At 39.2% G+C, this 15,986-nt stretch overlaps 1 protein-coding gene across 1 annotated transcript in view; it reads right to left on the bottom strand.

Moving 5' to 3' along the window:
- Rexo5 (RNA exonuclease 5) overlaps positions 1–15,986 on the bottom strand; it is a 56,753-nt gene that overhangs the window by 32,935 nt on the left and 7,832 nt on the right. The window contains exon 6 of the mRNA XM_075972043.1: positions 12,025–12,171. Coding sequence (XP_075828158.1) covers positions 12,025–12,171 — 147 coding nt within the window. The remainder of the gene's footprint in view (positions 1–12,024; positions 12,172–15,986) is intronic.

Genomic DNA, 15,986 nt, shown 5'->3' with positions numbered 1-15,986 from the left:
ATGAGTATTGTAGGCTGTTGTTTAAGGGGGCCTGGGGCCTGGACTTCCTGATTGTTATGAAGCAAACATTCTTTCTTCTTATGAGAAAGAATTTAACCCAAAGTTATTGGACACTTCCCATGTAGGTACTAGGAGAGAAAGAACAACATATCCAAATGATTCCATGTGGCGTTTGTCTTTTCTAAATAAAGCAAGTGAAAATAGGACAGAGATTTATTCACCATAGTGGACATCTAAAAAGACTGTGTAGTAGGCAGAAAGTTTGAGTAACTTTCATTGTGTGCACTTAAACCCACCCAACTCTATCATTGAGATTTCCCTGAAGCCACTATTCAGAAATGTTCTTCAATTTCTTGCAATCATAACCTGAAAATTCCCTCTAGAGGCTCAATGCAGGTTCAGGGAACTCTTCCATTATATACACTAAGCTAACAACCAGGCTTACACAGCTCAGAGATCCAAAACATTTGAATCATTATAGATTTCTACCTTCACACAGTTACTGAAGCAGCTAAAGTAGTATGTAGATTTTATTTGACAGGAATTAAAGAATTAAATTAAATCTTTGGATCAGTTTTTGCCTCCTAGTATCCAGAAATTTCCATTTGAGGGAGATTAAAAGTTTTAAAATGTATCTTCCAGAAGATCTATAGGCAGTTAATCGTTGCTAGGGAGAGAGAGAGATTTTCTTTAGTGCTGTAGCCGCTAGTAATGTTCTTTCTTAAAAATTTTATTGAAAATAAATTCCTTTCACATACAATATATCCTGATTATAATTTCCCCTCCCTGCAGTCCTCCAAGTTCCTCTCCACATCTCCTCCCCCTCTAGATCCACTTCCTTTCTATCTCTCATTAGAAAAGAACCTTTCTAAGAGGTAACAACCAAATCTGATGAAATAAAATATAGTAAGATGAAAGAAAAGCTATCATATTGAAGTTGGACACAACAACCCAATAGGACGAAAAGTCAAAAGGCAGGCCCCAAAATCAGCACGCACTTATACACACAACCATAGGATCTGGCATAGGCCTTGTGCTTGCTTGCTGCTTCAGTCTCTGTGAACCCATATTTGCCTTGCTTAGTTGATTCAGTAGAGGGCCTTGTTCTCCTAGTGTATTCCACTCCCTGTCTCTTCTGTGGGGTTCCCTGAGCTCTTAGGGGAGATATTTGATGGAGTCCTCTAATTTAGAGTCTTTCTCTGCATAATATCTGGCTGTGGGTCTCTGCATCTGTTCCCAGCTGGTGCTATTGGAAGCCTCTCTGATGATGACTGGATAAGGCACTGATCTATGAGTGTAGCAGAATATCATTAGGAATCATTTTATTGATTTTTTTTTTCAGTCCAGTAGTGTTTGGTTTTACCTTAGGTTTCTGGGCCATTTAATGTTAGGTCTTCTCTCTGGGCTATCTAGTCTCTGGTTCTTGGTCACTCAAGCAGTGTCAGGGATGACTTCCTTCTTGTGGAATGACCAAATCAGACATTGATTGGCTACTCCCACAAGTTATGTGCCAACATTGGCCTAGCAGACTATTTTGTAGGCCGGACAGACTGTAAGTCAAAGGTTTCATGGCTGGGTATACGTTTCTCTTTCAGCAGCCTGCAAAGTATCTTCCTGCACCATAGAGACTAGAATGTAGGAGTGAGGGCTCCATAAAGGAACCAGTCAACTTCTCCAGATTCAATGAGTTGTGTAGATGGGGCCCCCATTGTCAGTTTGTGGAGAGCAACCTTTTGTCTTGGCATATACTCTTGGGTTGTTTGGGGATTTCCATGAGACCTCCTTGGTCAACAACTCAATTTAATGTAACCTAGTCCTGACATTGGAAGCCTCACCTGGCTACAAGAGATGGACAATTGAGATTCTGTATCCTCCACTAATAAGGCTTACCTTCATAGATTCTAGGAAGTTTCTATAGCACCAGGTTTCCACACTGCCCTCAGATGCCCCCCCCCCAATTCCAGCCACCTGTTCCCATACTCTCTTCCTCCACTCTATTTTCCCCCACTTTACTCCCCTACTCCTATCCCCACCTATCCCTAGTCTACCCATAAAATCTATTCTTCCCTCCCAGGGAGACCCATGCACACACACCCTCTAGACCCCTCCTCAGTTGTGAGATACCACGTAGATGTTAGAAATCAAACCTGGGTCCTCTGGAAGAAATGTCAGTGTTGTTCTTTTTTTATTAATATTGATTTTTATTGAGCTCTACATTTTTCTCTGCTCCCCTCCCTGCCTCTCCCCTCCCCACTTCAACCCTTCCCCAAGGTCCCCAAGCTCCCAATTTACTCAGGAGATCTTGTCTTTTTCTACTTTCCATGTAGATTAGATCTATGTAAGTCTCTCTTAGTGTCTGCATTGTTGTCTAAGTTCTCTGGGATTGTGGTTTGTAGGCTGGTTTTCTTTGCTTTATGTTTAAAAACTATTTATGAGTGAGTATATGTGATAATTGTCTTTCTGTGTCTGGATTACCTCACTCAAAATAATGTTTTCTAGCTCCATCCATTTTCCTGCAAAATTCAAGATGTTATTTTTTTCTGCTGTGTAGTACTCTGTTGTGTAAATGTACCACATTTTCCTTATCCATTCTTTGGTCAAGGGGCATTTAGGTTGTTTCCGGGTTCTGGCTATGACAAACAATGCTGCTATGAACATAGTTGAGCACATATCCTTGTGGCACAATTGAGCATCCTTTGGATAGATACCCCAAAGTGGTATTACTGGGTCTTGAGGAAGATTGTTTCCTAATTTTCTGAGAAATGACCACATTGGTGAGATGTCAGTATTCTTAACCACTAAGTTACCTCTCCAATCCCAAAATTTAATATTTTAAAAGTATTCATGTTAGAAGCCATAGTAATCTACATTTTTACATTTACTGGTTTACCCACGTGTGTGTGTGTGTGTGTGTGTGTGTGTGTGTGTGTGTGTGCGCGCGCGCGCCCATTCTTGGTGCCTGTGGAGGTCAGAAGAGGGCACTGGATCCCCTGGAGTTAAAGGGCGGTTATGAACCACCATGTGTACTGGGAACTAAACCCAGATCCTCTTTAAGAGAAGTAAGTGCTCTCACTCACTGAGCCATCTCTCTGGTCTCCATTAACTGATTGGCTCCTATGGCAATCCTATGATATATGAACTAAATTTTAACTCCATTTCACAGATGGCTTGTTCTCTTAAAAGTAAATTTTTACATTCAAAATAAGAAGTCCAGGAATTTAGTAATAAAAAGAGTTCAATTTAAAGTTGGACAGAGCTTCCCAACAGATGATTTGCCAAAGATATATAAAAAGGTACAAGAAGCATACAGAATACCAAATAGAAAAGACCAGAAAAAAAATTCTCACAATACATAATAATCAAAACACTAAATGTACAAAACAAGAAAATAATAAAAGATGCAAGGGGAAAAATAAGTAACATACAAAGGTAGATACCTTATTTCTCAGTAAAGACTATGAAAGCTAGAAGACCTGGACAGATGCCTTGCAAATTGAGAGATCTTTCATGGCAGCCCAGAGTACTATACCCAACAAAACTATCAATGACAATAGAAAAAGAAAAGCATAAAAACGGGATAAAATCAAATTTAAACAGTAGCTATTACCAATCCAGCTCTACAGACAGAACAGAAGGAAAAGTTCAGTTTGAAGAGGTTAACCACACCCAAGAAAACACAAGGAATAAACAATTTCAGCTAACAAATTCACTTAGTAATCAAAAGAGGATTTACTACACCATAACAACAAAATAACCAATAGATACTGTTTATTGATGACTCTCAATGTTAATGGTTTTAGTTCTCCAAAAGACACAGATTAACAGACTGGATATGAAGACAGGACCCTTTTTTCTGATGTATCCAAGAAACATACCTTAATGGCAAGGATAGACATAACCTCAGTATAAAAGAATGGAAAAGAGTCTAAGCAAATAGACCTAAGAAGCAAGCAGGTGTAGCCATTTTAATAACTGACAAAACAGACTTCAAATCAAAACTAATAAGAAGAGTTTGGGAAGGACATTGCACACTCATTAAAAGAAAAATCCAATAAGACATTTTAATCTTAAAACATTTATGTATCAAATACAAAGGCACCCAAATTCAAAACAGAAATACTATTGCAGCTAAAAATCGCATATTGTTCCTCACACAGCCATAGTGGGTGACTTCAACAACCCAATCTCACCAATATACAGGCCATCCAGACAAAAACTAAACAGAGAAAATTCTGGAGTTAAATAATGTCATAAATCAAATGGGCCTACCAGATTTTTAGAGAACATTTCACCAAACATAAAAGAATATGAGTTCTTCGCAGCAGCTCATGAAACTTTCTCCAAAACTGATCTAGATATAAGCAAGCCTGAATAGAGAGAAGAAAGCTGAAATAATTCACAGCATTTTATCAGGTCACAGTGGGTCACCACAGTGATAGCAACAAAGAAACTGGATGGACACACTCACGGAAACTAGACAACTCACTTACTGAATAAAAAAAATGAGTAAAGACAGAAATTAAGAAGGAAATTAAAAGCTTTTTAGAGTTGAATGCAAATGAATATACAACATACCCAAACCTACAGGACGCAAAGGAGGGAACTCTAAGAGGTGAATTCTTAGAGCACTGAGTGCCTACATAAACAGTTTGGAGAGCTCTCATATTAGCAACTTAGCAGCACACCTGAAGGCTTTAGAACAAAAAGAGTACGGTCTCAAAGAAGAAGTAGAGGAGTAGACAGTAAACATAAACTCAGGGCTATAATCAACAAAATAGAAATAATATAAAAAATGAATGGAATGAAGAGTTTGTCCTTTGAGAAAAATCAATAAGACTGATAAATCCTTAATCAAATTAACTAAAACACACACACACACAATATCCAAATTAGTAATAAAATTAGAGAAAAAAACTGGGAATATATAATAGACACCAAGAAAATCCAGAGAATCATAAGGAAATATTTTAAAAATCTGTACTCCACTGAAGTGGAAACCTAAAAGAAATGGATGAATTTCTTGATATACACAAGCCATAAGTGTTTAATCAAGATCAGATAAGCAATTTACATAAACCTATAACCCTAAGTGAAACAGGGCAGTATTTAAAGTCTCTCAACCACTAAAAAGTGTTGTTTAGGTATGGGGTAATTGTAAAAATCTCATTAAACGAGGTAGGAAATGTTCCTTCAGTTTCTATCTTGCAGAATAATGTGAAGAATATTGGCATTAATTCTTCTTTAAAAATCTGGTAGAATTCTTTGCTGAACCCATCTGGTCCTGGACTTTTAGTGGTTGAGAGACTTTACACAAAAAACTCAACTCTGAATGAATTAAGGACCTTGATAAGAGAACCTGGGGAATAGTCTTGACACAGGAAAGTACTTTCTGAACAGGACACCAACAACACAGGCACTAAGATAAATAATAAATGGAACCTCTTGAAACTGAAAAGCTTCTGAATAGAAAAAGACACCATCATTCAGAAAACACAGCACACTACAGAATGGGAAAGATCTTTACCAGTTACACAACTGACAGAGTTAATATTTAAAATATGAAAAAATATTTAAAAACTGGGCATCAAGAAAACAAATAGGCTTCCTGGTAATTTCCTTAGCACTAGGTTTCTCCCCACCCCCACAGAGGCTTCCTATATCAAGATGTCTCTTTCACTGCTCTCCCTCGTCTCTTCCCCAACTTGGCCATCTTGACCCCTCACGTTCTCATCCCCTCCCTTCTACCCCCTATTCCCAGTTTACCCTGGAGATCTTAACTATTTCTTTTTTCTGGGGCCCTCCATGCGTGTCTCTCTTAGTTTTTAACTAGTTTCTCTGGGGCTGTGGATTGTAGCCTGGTAAACCTTTGCTTTGTATCTAATATCCACTTATAGTGAGTATATACCGTATTTGTCTTTCTGGGTCTGGGTTACCTCACTCAGGATGTTTTTTTCCCCCTAATTCCATCCATTTGCCTACAAATTTTATGATGTCTTTTTTTTTTTTTTAAACCACTGAGTGGTACTCCATTGTGTAATTGTGCCACATTTTCTTTATCAATTCTTCAGTTAAGGGGCATCTGCATTGTTTCCAGGTCTTGCTATTAGGAATAATGCTGCTAAAAACATAGTTGAGCAAGTGTCTGTTGCATGAGTTCTAACTGGTCTTAATAATAAAAACTGGAGCCAGATACTGGGATAAATGTTGAAAGATCTAATTGACAAAGGAGCAAGCCACAGCCAACTCTTACCTTGCTAACTCTTCAGCTGAGAAAAGAGCTGAGCTCCTGTCTCCTCCCACCTTATATTCCCCTCTGCCTAGCCGTATCACTTGCTGTCAGTTTATGCAGACCTCAAGACTTCTACCATTAATTACTCTAGCTCTGCCCTCTGATCTCCAGGTAAGCTTTATTTGTTAAAGCACAAACAAAATACCGTGTAAGTGTCCTTGTGGTCTTACTAGACCTGGATGGAGGTGGGGGTTCCTTGGACTTCCCACAGGGCAGGGAACCCTGATTGCTCTTCGGGCTGATGGGAGGGGGGGGGACCTAATTGGGGGAGGGGGAGGGAAATGGGAGGCGGTGGGGAGGAAGAGACAGAAATCTTTAATAAATAAATAAATTTAAAAAAAAAGTGTCCTTGTGGTGTGATAAAAGATAAAGTAGATATAAATATTATAACTGTAATTCTTGCTTGGTAACTGTTTTGTTATATGTAATTTTACTATGTTAAAGTTAAAGCCTTCCTTTTTGTTTAAACAGAAAAGGGGAAATGGTGTGGAAGGTCCTTCTGTCTATGTGTTGCTTTTATTGGTTAATGAATAAAGAAACTGCTTTGGGCCTTTAACAGAGCTAGGTGGGGACTAAGCTGAATCCTGAGAGAAAGGAAGGCAGAGTCAGAGAGAAGCCAAGAAGCCACCACCGGAGACAGATGTGCTAAAACTTTAGCCAGTAAGCCACAGCCACATGGCGATAGACAGATTACTAGAAAAGGGTTAAATTAATATGTAAGAGTTAGCCAATAAGAACCTAGAACTAATGGATCAAGCAGTGTTTTTAAATAATATAGTTTCTGCTTGATTATTTCGGTCCTGGGCAGCCAGGACGAACAAGCAGCTCCTTGCAACAATCAAGCAAGTATCTTTTGGGTATTTGCTCAATAGTGATATTGCTAGGTTTCAAGGTAGGTTGATTCCCAATTTTCTGATAAACCGCCATACTGATTACCAGAGTGTTTGCACAAGTTGGCACTCCCACCAGCAGTGGAAGAGTGTTCCCCTTACTCCACAACCTCTCTAACATAAACTGTCATCAGTTTTTGTGATCTTAGCCATTCTGACAGGTGTAAGATGGTATCTGTGTCATTTTGATTTGCATTTCCCTGATGGCTAAGAATGTTGAGCAACTTCTTAAATGTCTTTCAGTCATTTGAGATTCTTATGTTGAGAATTCTCTGTTTAGATCTATACCCCATTTTAAAAATTGGATTATTTGATAGTTTGAGGCCTAGTTTCTTGAGTTCTTTATATATTTTGGAGAGGATGCTTGAACTGGCCTGCCCCTGTAATCAGATTTAGTGACTATCCTGTCATCATAGAACCTAGATTCAGTAACTGATGCAGTGATCCACAGCCAAACACTGGGCTGACCAGTGGTAGAGAGGGAGGAGGGATCATATGAGCAAGGTGGGTCAAGATCATGATGGAGAAAACCACCAGGACAGTTTGTGGAGGCCAAAAAAATGCAGGTCCATTACCACCTTGTCTGTTGGTTAGAGAGTGTGAAGATTGACAAGCATAGCTGTACATCCCAACTCAGGAGGTGATTGCTTATTTCTTTTGAAATTAAGATAGCTCATTCTAGTAAATTCATGCCATCCTAATAGGCAGTCAGAATATGCAAATGTACTTCTGCTCCTTTTTTAACTCTGAGGTCACCTAGGGAAGAGCTGTCTTCAGAATACATGACCTAGAATATCGTTGCTACCTAGACAACAGAATGCTAATGATTTGATGTCTCAGAGTGATAAAGCCATTGATTGTGTAACTTATCCTTTTGTATCATGTTAATAAAGTCTTTTATTACCTTTTCCCCCATTTATGTTGGGTATAAAAGCTGTGGAAAAATAAACACGGGTGAATTTCAGAATTTCAGTCACTGGAATATCCTCCCGATACTTTCTATGTTTTCTGTCTTATTATTTTTATGCATCTTCATATTCTTTACTTATATTTCTAAAATTCCAATGGGCCTACCCTGGTAAGAGGTGATTCTGTTGAGGCCGGTCCTCAACAACAGTTGACATGAGCTAGTGGGAGGTCACAGCCTCTGGACTGACAGATGTGGAGCCTGAATGGGTCCAAACTAGGCCCTCTGAATTTGGGTGACAGTTGTGTGGCTTGATCTGTTTGTGGGGCCCCTGGCAGTGGAACCAGGACTTATATGTGAACTGGCTTTTTGGAGCCCATTCCCTATGATGGTATACCTTGCTCGGCCTTGATGCAGCAGGGAGGGTATGCCAGACTTTGTTGATGCCCCAAGGAGGCTACTTACCACCTCTAAGGCAGAGATGGAGGTGGGGGAGGGGGAGAATGGGTAAGGGGGAGGGAGGGAGAACTGGGGTTGGTATGGAAAATGAAAAAAAAATATTTGTAGAGTGATAGTTCATTTGTATTTTACTAAATACAGCTTGCCTGAAGATCAGAGAGTAAAACAATCCCACTGGGGTGACACACCTTTAATCTCAATAGCCACACTAGTTTGCCACAGAAACCAGGCAGTAGTGGTGCATGTCTTTAATCCGAGCCCTAGAGAGGAATATAAAGTGGGAGGAGACCCTCTCACACAGTCTCATTCTGAGATTATTGGAGGCAGGATCACCATTTCAGACTGAGGTAGAAGTAAGAGCCACTGGCTGTCTGTTTTGCTTTTCTGATCTTCAGGTTGAACCCCAATATCTGTCTCTGGGTTTTTATTAATAATGCTATAAATATTTTTAAATAAAAAAAACACAAATAGGCAAATTAAAAATGGATTAAAAATACAAAACTAAACAGAGTTCTCAAAACAGAAAAAAAAACAACTAGATGAGAAACACTTAAGTGCTCAACATCCCAGCCATCAGGGAACTGTAAATCAAACTACTTTGAAATTTCGTCTTATTCAGTCAGACTGGTCAAGATCACTAAAACAAATGACAGCTTATGCTGGCAAGGATGTGGGGTAACGGGAAAATTCATCCATTGCTGATGGGAGTACAAACTTGAATAGACACTATGGAAATCAGAGTAGCAATCCCTCAGGAAGCTGAGACTAGATCTACCTCAATATCAGCTGCACCATCCTTGGGCATACACCCAAAGAACTCTATATCCTACCACACAGGTATCTGCTCATCCACGTTCACTGTAGCCCTAGTCATAATAGCCAGAAACTGGAAACAGTCTAAATGTCCATCAACGATTGACTGCTTAACGATAATGTGGTACATTTACACACTGGAATATTATTCAACTGTTTAAAATATAAATTATAAAATATGCAGGTAAATAGATAGAGCTAGAAAAAAATACATGAATGAGATAACCCAGATGCCAAAAGACAAATTTTGTGTATTTTCTCTTATATGTGAATGTTAGCTTTTAAGCATTCCATAAGTGCGCTACAATCTGTATAACTACGGAGGTTAGGTATGGAGTAAGAGACTAGCTGAAGGGGAGGACTTCCCAAGGAAGGGGAAATAGAATATATAGCAATGGAGAAATAGTGAGGGATTGGCACAGGAGGATTAAACAGGGAGAGAGATGGAAGAGAGGGGTAAAGAAGGGAATACGGGGAGAGACAGCTAATACTAAGGGCTATTTGAAGAGTCATACAGAAGCCTATTACCATAAAAACATCTTAAAATATGCATATATATGAAAGGAATCTAAATGGAATCACCAAATAAATGGGGAGACAATGCGTCAACTAGACATCTTTTGCCATTAAGTGTAACCTTTACTGCCAGGAATGAGTTACGTCTAGTTGAGCTATTGGCCAAGGGGGTCCCAAAGGAACCCCAAATAACTCAGGCTGTTGCCAAGGCTATTGCCCTCTAGAAACTGACAGTAAGACCTCATTGCTGAAGACAACACTTGTATATCTCATTAAACACAGAGAAGCCCAGCTGATGCCTGACTAGCCTTCACCTCTACCGATTGGTGGCCACAGTACTGGAAGGCACTTGTCATGCTACCAAAGGAGAATGGTAGTCATCAGTCTAGCTACAAACTCTGTCATCTACAAAGGTGATCTACAGACATGATACCCTGGTGCAATAGTGACACGAGCACTCTGGGAATAACCAACCACTCTCTGATTGGATAGGCTACAGGCCTACTGTTCTGCTAAAGGAACACAGCAGAAAAAATGGTGCCTGCTATACCCATAGATCACTGCCTGACTTGGCCATCATCAGAGATACTTCCTCTTACAACAGATGGGAACTAACGCAGACACACAACTGGACGACAATGTTCAGAGAGTGAGAGACTTTGTAACATTCTGTCCTAAATGGGATGTCTTCATCAACCCCTTCCTTCAGGACTCAGGGAGCTATTCAGAAGAGGAAATGGAAAGACTGTAGAGCCAGGAAGGATGGATGACACCATGGAAACAGTGTCTTCCGGACACAACATGACTGACGCACATGAACTCACAGAAACTGTTACAGCACATGGCCTACACAGCTCAGACCAGATGGGGTCCCAGAGCTGACAGGGGACATGGACAAGGGCTCCTATTCCTAAGAAGCTATTCTTAACTGACATCTGCCTACATAGAAAAAATTAATTCTCTCCAATGGAATGTCACTGGCTATATTTCCCACACTTAAGGGCAGGCTCCATGCCCACCAGTAAATGGCCAACACAAAAAAACTCAATGGTATTTTGTATCATAGTGCTTTATTTTTTTATGTATACATTATAGTTTCTGATTTTGTGGGGGGTTTTGTGAATTTTTCTGTATGTGTGTATGTGTATCTGTCTATGTAAATGTCAGTGTTTATCGAGTTTTTTATTTGATTTTATTATTATTATTATGGCTAGCTCGTTTTGTTTGTCTATTTTCTAAAAAGAGTAAAAAGGGCATGGAGTTGTGTGTGTGTGTGAAGGTGGGGAGGATCTGGAAGGAGTCAGGGGAGGAGAAACCATGACCAGAATATATTTTATTAAAAAAAAAACTTTTCAATACAAAAATAGAAAAATGAAATAGAAACAATGAGGAAGGCTTACTGTAATGGTCTACTATGTACAAGTGTATGCTGTGCCTGTGTATATTCACGTTTCCATGTTTGTGGGCACATGTGTCTAGAGTCCAAAGTCTGACATTTGTTCTTCTCTTTGATTGTCTTCTATCTTATAAACTGAACCTGGGTTTCTTATTTGAACCAAGCTTGACAATTTGGCTACTCTGATTAGCCAGCTTGCTGCAGGCATCCCTTGTGTCCACCTTCAGAGTACTGAATTATAAGCAAGGGCCATGTCCAGTATGGGTATAAGGGATCTGGATCTGAATTATGGCCCTTATGTATCAACTGAGACATCTCTTCATCTTGGAAAAGTCTAAAAATGTTAAATACTGATTCTTACTAGTAACTAAACAGAATTGAAAAAAAAAAAGAAGCTTTTTTTTTTTTCGAGACAGGGTTTCTCTATAGCTTTGGAGTCTGTCCTAGAACTAGCTCTTGTAGACCAGGCTGGCCTCTAACTCACAGAGATCCACCTGCCTCTGCCTCCCAAGTGCTGGGATTAAAGGCCTGCGCCACCACTGCCCAGCTAGGAACATTCTTATTAAACATTTTACTAATATTTGTAACCTCTGTGTACAAACTAAAATCATCACTTTTCCACATTTCACACTAAAAATATTTCTACATTACAAGATGGAATAAATAAGCTATCCCAAACACATCTAAAAAAATAATGTTTAATAAAATTATTTGAATAAAGTTAGTGATATTAGATTAAGTAAGTTAAGCACACCTTGGAGTGGAAAGTGAAGTGTTTCCATTTCCCTTTTTGTCAGAAGACATCTCGTCAAGCCCACTTTTTCACAGCCATACTTCTGAATGATGGGGTCATTCTGCAGGTTGATGCTGGGCTTTAAAATGCCAGAAGTTAAAGATCTTCCTGAAACAACAAAGGTAGTACGTGGTGGGTCGGAATGTGTAATATCTCAAGCAGGGCCAGCAGGGTGGTTCAGTGGATAGGGTGCTTGCTGCACAAGCCTGGAGATATGCATTCTACCTAGGAATCCACTGTGGAAGGAGGTAACTAATTCCTGGATGTGATCTTTTGACTTCTGTGCATGCTTTGACACAAGTGTGCCTGCAAACATACATACAAACACACACACACACACACACACACATACACCTCAATAATAACAAAAACCTTACAGGGCACGCTTCTTCTTTTTTTTCGGGGTAGGGGGCGGTGAGACAGGGTTTCTCTATGTAGCCTTTGTTATTCTAGAACTAACTCTGTAGACCTGGCTGGCCTCAAACGCACAGAAATCTGCTTGCCTTTGCCTCCCAAGTGCTGAGATTAAAGATGTGTGCCAACACCAGTTTCTTATACAGGTTAAGCACAGGGAAGGCAAAAAGATATTATGACTCAGCTTCAACCTGAAAAGGGGAGTGTGTGTGTGATTTCATATAGAAGCTGGGCATGGTAAGGCATATCTGTGATTCTAGCATTTGGGAGGGAGGCAAGAGGATCTCAATTTCAACTAACTTGGATTACATAGTAAGACCCTTTCTCAAAAACTAAAACAGAACAAACCAAGAACAGAAACAATTAACTCCAAATGTGTTACAACAATAAAGCTTTTTATAAAAGGTAGAGGAAGAATGTGCTTCAGGACTAAAGTGGTCAAAGATACTTTAAGATAGGAAACGAGCTGCCCAATCTTGAGAAAGCAAAATAGAAATAGCTGGTATGGGGGTTGGAGAGATGGCTCAGCGGTTAAGAGCACTGACTGTTCTTCCAGAGGACCGGGGTTCAATTCCCAGCACCCACATGACAGCTCACAAATGTCTGAAAATGCAGTTCCACGAGATCTGACACCTTCACACCAATGCACATAAAATAAAGTTAAATAAATCATTAAAAAACAAATTAAAAAGAACTCAAGCATTCTCTTTATAAAAAAAAAAAGAAAGAAATAGCTGGTATGTTATACCCTTGTTACAGTGCCTACCCACTTCAAACATCCCATTTTATCTTCACCTACCTACACCTTTTGCCTTCTACTCCATCAACACCAGCTGATCATGTTAACCAGAATTTTAACTAAAAGATAAAGAGAACCAACTACTTTGAAAACTTCCTCTGTTTGATGCTATGAAAAGGGACAGACAGTTCTTCGCTGGAGGTACTTAGCTTTCGGATGGCTTTCTAGTCAACAGGAATCCTCCAAATACTATCCTTTTTGATTAAGATAGACATCTGCTCTCTGCTGCCCCAAAAGCCAATTTATCACAGTAGAAGAGGGCACACCAAGTTAGACAGGGATGGAAAGAACTTGGCTTGCCAATGACAGGTTAGTAAGAAAGAAAAACATCTACGAGTCAAGTTGAGAGTAGAGATAAAATAAACGATAGACCATTTGAGTGCCAGGGTCAAGAGTTTGAACTTTGGTTCATCACTCAATACATAATGGAGAACAATAAAAACTCCTGATAAGAAAAGCAACAAAATATAAAGAGTATCTTAAGAAATATTAACCTCAAATACTTGTGAAAAATAGAACAGAACAAAAGTAGAAAGGCTCTACAGTAAAACTGGCAAAAGATATTTTAACTAAAGCCTACATAGTAAGAGGGCAAAAGGGATAGGAAGGTATACAAAAGAAATTTTGAACATAAAAATTTCAATTAAGAAAATATTTGAGTGTTTATTGGCATTACTCTAGCCAATGTACATTATAAAATTTGCTATGGAATTTAAGTTCAAATTGGGAAGATGGACAATGAATAATGAAATAAATATTTATAAACAAATACAAATGAATAAATAGTTAATATATCAAGTAGGGATAAGAAGTACAGATAAAAGGAGAGGAAGGGCAGGGTTTACTGGGCAAGGAAAATGTCCGATGTCATGTTTCTATGTCAGGTTTGGTCTCTGTGATAAAGTGGTATCTGAGTAGAGATTTATGAGAGTAAAAGCAATGATCCATGCAGATTAGAGACAGGAAACCAAAATAAAAGGAACTCTAAAATTCAAGTCTGGTGACTAAAGAGAAAAAAAATGTACTAACATGGAAACTGAAATAGAAGCCTATTATTTATGGATGAGATAAGATGTTTTTAGCTATGACAGAACAGAGAAGAAAGTTGAATATCCAAGAGACAATATCCAGGAGGCAACTGCTGTAATGAAAGACTATCTGGGACATCAAATCTAGAGATGAAGACACAGAAGTCATATATAGAAAACAGACAGGTAAACTTGAAAAATAAATGAAGACTCCAAAGAAAGGAAGATGAGAGAGCCATGGACTATGCCTTGGGGACTTCAATATACATAGGATGAAAAAAATGAAATAAAATCTTAAGAGAACAGTGTAGTGAGCCGGACAGGATCGCCATTACAAGATGGCGCCAACATCCTGTCTTGTTGGAAATAAACAACTCCATATTTGGCTAAGCCTTTGAGAGCTGCTTGTCCCCTGCTTCCCACATGCAGGGTGGTTTAGGGTCCCTGGGCCTATCCCAATGCAGTCTGGTGTCAGCTGTTGGTGGCAGCCAATCACAGGGCGACCCATGTGCCATTTCCATATATAAGCAGCTGCCTTAGTGCTCTCGGGCCCCTTCGCTTCATGCTCTCTCTCAACCAAGGGCACTCCAATAAAGCGTGATCTGAGAAGAATCCTCGTGTGGTGGTTGTTCTTTCTCGCTGGTTGAGAAGTCCGCCGCAGAACAGAACAATAATCATAACCTCTCTAGTGCCTTAATAAGTACAGAATAAAATCATTACTCAAACTCAAAGTCTGCAACACACAGTCACCAGCGGCATCCCTGGTTGCTTCTTTCACTACCACCTACTTTCCCCCTCAGCATCCACAATAATCTGTGTCTTTTAGCCTTGTCAACTAAAGACCTTTGTTTGGGCCTCAAATCTTAAAACAATACTATATGATTTATTCAGATACTTGCATGCTAAATCAATACAGCTGCATATATAATATAGGCATCTACTGAAAGAAGAACAATGGAAATGCAGCAAAATCAGAAGATACCACCAAGATGCAGGAAACTAGGAAACACAGTTCAAAAGGAGGTAGGAGGGAACTGCCTGATTAGTCCTACCTGTGTATGCCTCCTCAGTGCAATTATACAGTTACTTAACTATTATTTCTGAACACAAAGAAGTACCATTGGACAATATTTACCTTCACTTTGTCTGAATTTTGATAATTCCTATTCTACAACCCATATTTCTAAAAAAAAAAAAAAAAGTTAACTGTAACCTAGTCGCAGGACATTCCCGGGTCTGAACAGCACTGCTGTCATAGGTATATATCTTAAAGCTCTAACTAACTGTACCTGTAGGTCACAACTAAAAGTAGGACCAACTAAATTCCCCATCTGTTCCTCAGTGTGAATAATATTCATGTCCCTTTCACTAGTCAATGGTAAATTCTTCCTTCCCACATATATCCTAGTAGAAACGAAGACCTAGTGACTGCCGAGAGCACAGTAATTAAGAGTTTCAATGTCAGCGATAATCAAATATCCTTAGTTATCCAACTTAACCAGTTTCTGAAGCATGAACCAATGATTCCTGGTATCTACCCTCTCTGGGTTCTTGCTCATTTTAAAATTCTTTCTTTTAAAAAAAGAAAAGAAAGAAGACACCTTTTTGTTTAAGTTGATCAGAACTGAAGATTCTGTTGTTGTTATTGTTGCTTACAAGAATAAACTTTACCACATCCATGA

This window comes from Microtus pennsylvanicus, chromosome 5 (assembly GCF_037038515.1).
Source record: "Microtus pennsylvanicus isolate mMicPen1 chromosome 5, mMicPen1.hap1, whole genome shotgun sequence".
Lineage (NCBI taxonomy): Eukaryota > Metazoa > Chordata > Mammalia > Rodentia > Cricetidae > Microtus > Microtus pennsylvanicus.
This window is presented reverse-complemented; position numbering and strand designations above follow the sequence as displayed.